Source organism: Carya illinoinensis, chromosome 12 (genome assembly GCF_018687715.1).
Source record: "Carya illinoinensis cultivar Pawnee chromosome 12, C.illinoinensisPawnee_v1, whole genome shotgun sequence".
NCBI lineage: Eukaryota > Viridiplantae > Streptophyta > Magnoliopsida > Fagales > Juglandaceae > Carya > Carya illinoinensis.
Genome location: NC_056763.1, coordinates 14,652,914 through 14,658,881, shown reverse-complemented (window position 1 = coordinate 14,658,881; position 5,968 = coordinate 14,652,914). Strand labels below are relative to the sequence as shown.

The 5,968-nt window shown below is 37.5% G+C and overlaps 1 protein-coding gene across 1 annotated transcript; it reads right to left on the bottom strand.

Moving 5' to 3' along the window:
- Positions 1-5,116: 5,116 nt before the first annotated feature.
- Positions 5,117-5,968, bottom strand: LOC122290371 ((+)-cis,trans-nepetalactol synthase NEPS2-like). The gene has a single exon (XM_043098015.1). It carries the CDS (start codon positions 5,966-5,968, stop codon positions 5,162-5,164), a length of 807 nt encoding a protein of 268 aa, XP_042953949.1. The 3' UTR covers positions 5,117-5,161.

Below are 5,968 nucleotides of genomic sequence, written 5' to 3'. Positions count from 1 at the left end.
TGTGGTTTCTTTTATAGATGGATAAAAGTTGGATGTTGTTGGGAGATAGACTTGGTCGAGACTATAAGCAATATGTACAAGGGGTGAAGTCTTTCTTAGAATTTGCTTGTGGGAGTGTTGATAGTCGAGGATTTATAAGATGCCCATGTAAGAAGTGCAAAAACCTTCGTTCATATAATATGACGGCTGTGAAGGATCATTTATTCGTAAATGGAATTGATTCTAAATATTCACATTGGGTTTTACATGGAGAACCATTTCCCCAAGGAGTTAGATTTGGCAGTCATCTCAACCAGATGGATGAATGTAATGAGATCGACACGGAGGACATATAAATGTTGATATTCCTATGATAGTTATGATAATGGAGAAGATATGACTGAAATGTTAGGAGATCTTGGCGTAGGCATATTTGGTGCCAGGGTTGGAGAAGGAACATCTACCCAGTCATTTGAGGGAAATGAAGACTTTGGATCATTGTGGGAGGATGCATAACAAGAATTGTACAAAGGGTGCACCCGTCATAGCAAGTTGTCATTCACTGTCAGGTTGCTCCATATAAAATCTATTTGTCGTATTTCTGCAAAGGCTATCGATATGCTTGGAAGATAACTAGTCTAAAAAGTCATGACTGCCATATATTTTTACAATGATTGTTGCCAGTTGGTGTGCGCGGAAAGCTTACTCCAAATGTTTGTACAGCTATCACAGAATTAGGGCGATTTTTCAGAAATATTTGCAGTAGAACGTTGAAAGTTGATGCCTTATTAAAAATGGAAGCTGACATTGTATTGATATTGTGTAAATTGGAGAGTTTGTACCCGCCTTCATTCTTTGATGTAATGGTTCATTTGGTTGTGCATCTCCCTCGTGAGGCTTTAGTTGTTGGCCCCTTTCAGTATAGATGGATGTATCCTATTGAACGGTTTTTGGGAAAACTTAAGCGATCTGTGGGGAATAAGGCTCGTCCGGAAGGATCGATCGCAGAGTCATATATTCATAATGAGTGGCATACATTTTGTTCAATGTATTTTCGTGGGGTTGATACTAGATTTACGAGACCGGATCGAAATTATGAAGGTGGACAAATGGGAGTTTCGTCAGCATTTACCGTGATTTCCCAGAAAGTACGTCCGATAGGTGCACAAGGGGGCTATGACCTATGTGGGCGAGAGTTTGAAAGAGCTCGATGGTATGTCTTAAATAATTGTGAAGAGATTGAACAGTATTTGACGTTCATAATGATCATCTAATTTGGTAGTAGTATTAAGTGCATTTCTAATAATATAGTATATATTGATACAAATTAATAACTCAAATTAACATATGCAACGAACATATACAACTACTTCGCACGAATGGTGTGACTGACGTAGAAAAGACGCATGAAGAAGAATTTGCCTCATGGTTTGAACATACGGTATTATTCGGGAAAAAATTATGCTTGAAAGTATTTTAAACTTTATTTAATTTGTAGGTGTCATCATATTTATATATGATATTGATATAAGTAGAATAAAATTTATTTATCTAGGTTGCATCGAAATATAATGAACATTCAGGTGAAATCTCACCAGAAGTATATGCTTTGGCATGTGGTCCGTCTAAGCGGCCTATCCAATATTCAGGATGTTTGGTGCGTGGATATAGATTTCACACAGCAAACAGAGAACGATATAGGAAAACTCAAAATTGTGGGGTTGTTGTCGAAGGAAGCCATGAGGATGAAAATATTGATTTTTACGGAATTGTGGAAGATATCATAGCATTAAAGTATGTGGGGGGATATATGGTCTGGTTATTTAAATGTAATTGGTGGGATGTCTCAAATCCTAGGTTGGGAGTGCGTAAGGATGAATATTTTATAAGTGTCAATACATCTCGCAAATGGTATGAGGACAACCCATTTGTTCTCGCATGCCAAGCAAATCAAGTTTTTTATTTAGATGATCCGGAGTTCGGAAATCCATGGAGAATAGTCGAGAAATTTGCACCAAGAAATGTATATGATTATATTACAGAGGCAAACAAACCACATGAAGAAGTTGATAGTCCAGACCATGAAGAAGCATATCAAGAAAATGAATCAGGCATCAATCTATTTGTTGATCTAAGCCATTATGACATGGTCCCATTGCACAGAGAAGATGTTCAACCCGAAGTAATTGAAGGTGACATGTCGAAAGAACATGAATCAACTGAAGTGTCTACTGAGGATGAGAGCGATTGGTCCAGCAATACTGATACCGAATGATTTTCAAACAGATATTTGTGTAGGTAAAATTCTTATAAAAATATTTCATGTATTTTGTTCGAATAACAATTTATAATAATTTCAAACAGATATGCCTCCTAAACGCAAAAGAACACGTGAGCCATCCCCACCACTTAGTGAATCTCCGTGTGCTTCACCTGCCAACAATGGTGGGCCACTGTCACTAGGACCAGAACAAAGTATTTTTTCACTGTATATCTTTCAAATAAAATTAATTTAATTAAAATATATGCTTTATTTTTTGTATATATAGCTGTTGTAAACCAGCGCCGAGTTAGAGGCATTACGAGGGGTGTCTGCATAGAAAAAGTAAGGAAAGTGGGTAAAATTAAAGTTGATATATCTAATGATCACACCGGTGGCTCTGGGGATTCGGCAGCTTGGCTTGCTTCTTATGTTGGTACACTTACTCGCACGTATGCACCGATGGCTACATCCTCCTGGGCTAAAGTTCCCCAAGATGTGAAAGACCACATCAAAAATCGTTGTCAGGTAATAAGTTACTTTGTATAACATTTTTATTTAAATGCGAATATTTGAAATTATACTAATTGTTTATAATTCTTTGAAGGACGAGTTTGAACTAAATTTTGGTCGACGGGAGGATCGACTAACGATTGAAGAACTCATGTCGAATGCATTCTGGAGGTACAAAGGTCGATGCCATGCACACTATCAGAAGTTCAGTACTACGATAGAGGCGCGTCAAAATCCATTCCAAGCAATGCTACCAAACGAATGGGAGAAAGTTTGTGATCTGTTTGAAGATCTTGCTTATCAGGTAATTTCGCTACTATCTTTTTTTTTAATAATATATAATAGATGTATTAAATAAAAATTATAATACTTTTTTTTAGAAATGGAGTACAGTGAACAAAGCAAATAGATCAAATTTAACGATACACCATCACGCGGGTTCTCGATCTTTTCATCGCTCGTCAAAAAAAATGGTTAGTTCTTATTGTCTCCATTAAATCTTAATATATAAACTTTTTTCGTATAAATTATGATATTAATTTTCATTTTGCAGCAAGAAGAAAATCCTGCTGATTATGATCTGACCCAATTGTATGCTAAAGCATATAAAAATCGTGATGATATTTGGAGCAACCTGAGGCAAAGGCAAATTATGTAAGTTTAAGTTTATTTAATTTCATTGTCTAAATATATTTTTGTTACATATACTAATTTTAATGTTTTTCTTTTTCCAGGACAAGATGATATCTCTTAAAGACACTGTTGCGGATCCATCTGATGAATCATCTGTTAACGATGCTCAAATCTTTTCTCAAGTTCTTGGATCACGTTCTGGATATTTGAGGGGCTTAGGACGTTGCGTGAAGCCATCCTCAACATCTTCATCATCTTCTAAAGCCAGATCGAATGACGACAAGACTAAAAAATTAGAGGAAGCTGCACTTGAGATAGAACGATTGAGATCGAAGGAAAAAGAGTTGCTGACCCGATTAGTCAAGCAGCAGATTTAGAAGCAAGATTAGAAGAGAGGCTACAATTAAATAACCAAAAAATGTTTGAAAAATTTCAATTAATGATGTCCCAAAACCCTATACCACCACTACCAACACAATCATAATTCATTTGGTTTTTTTTAATTGCTTTTAATATTTATGATGTTTGTAAACATTTGAACAATTGATGTATATAGATTACAATTTGATGTATATAGATTACAATTTGTATTAGTATCAATTTCATTTGTTTGATCAACGCCGTTCGAATGGTAAATTACCATTTTTGTATACATTCGAACAAAAATATACCCATTCGAGCTTACCGGGAAGTACAATCCATGCGTTCGTTCAAACAACTAAATACTCATTCGAATAAATTCATTTCTAAAAGTCCGTTCGAACAAAAGATTTCTGTAAATAGATTATTTGTTCGAACAGTTAATATTTTTCTTCGAACTAAAGTCGCTTACGAACTTTTTTGTTCGAACGGACTTGGTCAGATATGGTTATTGGTTCGAATTAACATTTCATGTTGTTCGAACAAAAATATTTTCGTTCGAACTTTATTCTGAGACGACATTTTTTTTGTCTCAGAAAAAATTTCCCATTTGAACGGTTTCGACCGGTTCCGCTCAATTTTGTCCCTAAAAATACTTTTCGGAGGGTTCCGCTCAATTTCAACCGGTTCCGCTCAATTTTCATCTTCGAAAACTTTCTGAGACAGCCTTTTTGAGACAAAATAGAGATGAAATCTTTTTGTCTCCCAAAACTTTTAGGGACGAAATTTCCATTTTTTGTCTCAAAATATCATATCTCTTGTAGTGAATGATGTTAATTTAGGCAAAGTGGTAGCGTTTAGATAAACACGGTTAATTTGTACAAAAACTCCGGTAATGAGTTTTCCAAGTCCCGGCGTTTGGGCAAACGGCATTAATGATGCTGGAACGCGTAAATACCGACCACCCACTACCGGCATTTGGTTGCGCCGGTAAATAAACGATGTTAATTGAAATTTCATTTACGGTGATTACTGACTTAGGCATCAAAGGCATTCCCACGAACTCCCTAGCCATCTCCTTCTTGGGTTGCAGGTGATTGTACGTCGGTGGCGGTAAAACACGTACATAAGTTATAACAAGTTTATTGACTGACACAAATTCTAAACCGACACAAAAACTCAAATATGTAGTAGTGAAATTCTATTTGCAAGTCTGAAATTAAACCATGAGACATTTTATTTTATTGGACGGTCGATACATGATATTCTCGTTTGCAACTCATCACATGGTAGCTTTATTTGCTCAACAAGCACAAGAAGCTTTTATTGCAGAAAACCAAGTTCAATATATATTAGATACACACCCTTTTAATTAGCATTATTTTTCTCGTACAATTATTTTTAAAGCATTTGTTTTCATCTCCAGACGGTAGTATTAGTGTCAAGCCAGCCCCCATCAACCAATAGGTCATGCCCATTGACAAATCCAGAATCATCAGACGCAAGAAAGAGTACAGCATCCGCCACATGTTCCGCTTTCAGTGCAACACCTTTTAAGCTTGAACGCGGCTCAAATGCCTCATGCAACTGCTTTGCATCCATTCCAAATGCACTGTATGACATTGGACTTGCAACTACAACGGGTGATACACAGTTCACCCGAACACCATGCTCCCTTAGCTGCCTGCTTGCGGATCGAACAGGCTCAAGCACTGCGTGCTTTGACATAAAGTAATTGGTTTTTTGGAATGCACCTCGGCTTGCTGCTATACTTGCGGTGCACACGATGGTCCCCCTCACACCCCTTTCAACCATAGCACGTGCTGAATGCTTTACACATGCGGCCGTGCCGCGCACATTGATCGCAAATAGATGGTCAAGGGCCGATAAGTCCAGGTCAAGTACGGTCTGATCCGACCTACTAAAAATCCCTGCATTACTAAACATGATGTCAAGCTGCCCATAGTTCTTGACCGTCCATTCTACCACGGCTTTGACCTGCTCTTCATCAGTAACATCACAATGGATGTATGCGGAATGGTTCAAGCCAATGGATTTGGCCACCTGCTGGCCTACTTCTTTTTGGACATCAGCAATCACCACCATACGTGAACCATGCTTGGCAAAAACATGTGCGGTCGCCTCCCCGATGCCACTAGCACCGCCTGTGACTATGGCCACTTTGCCTTCTAATTTCTTCTTATACAACATGGATTCCGCCAT

Coding starts and splice junctions, on each gene's coding strand:
- LOC122290371 (XM_043098015.1), bottom strand. CDS start 5,968: ATGGCGGAATCCATGTTGTATAAGAAGAAATTAGAAGGCAAAGTGGCC.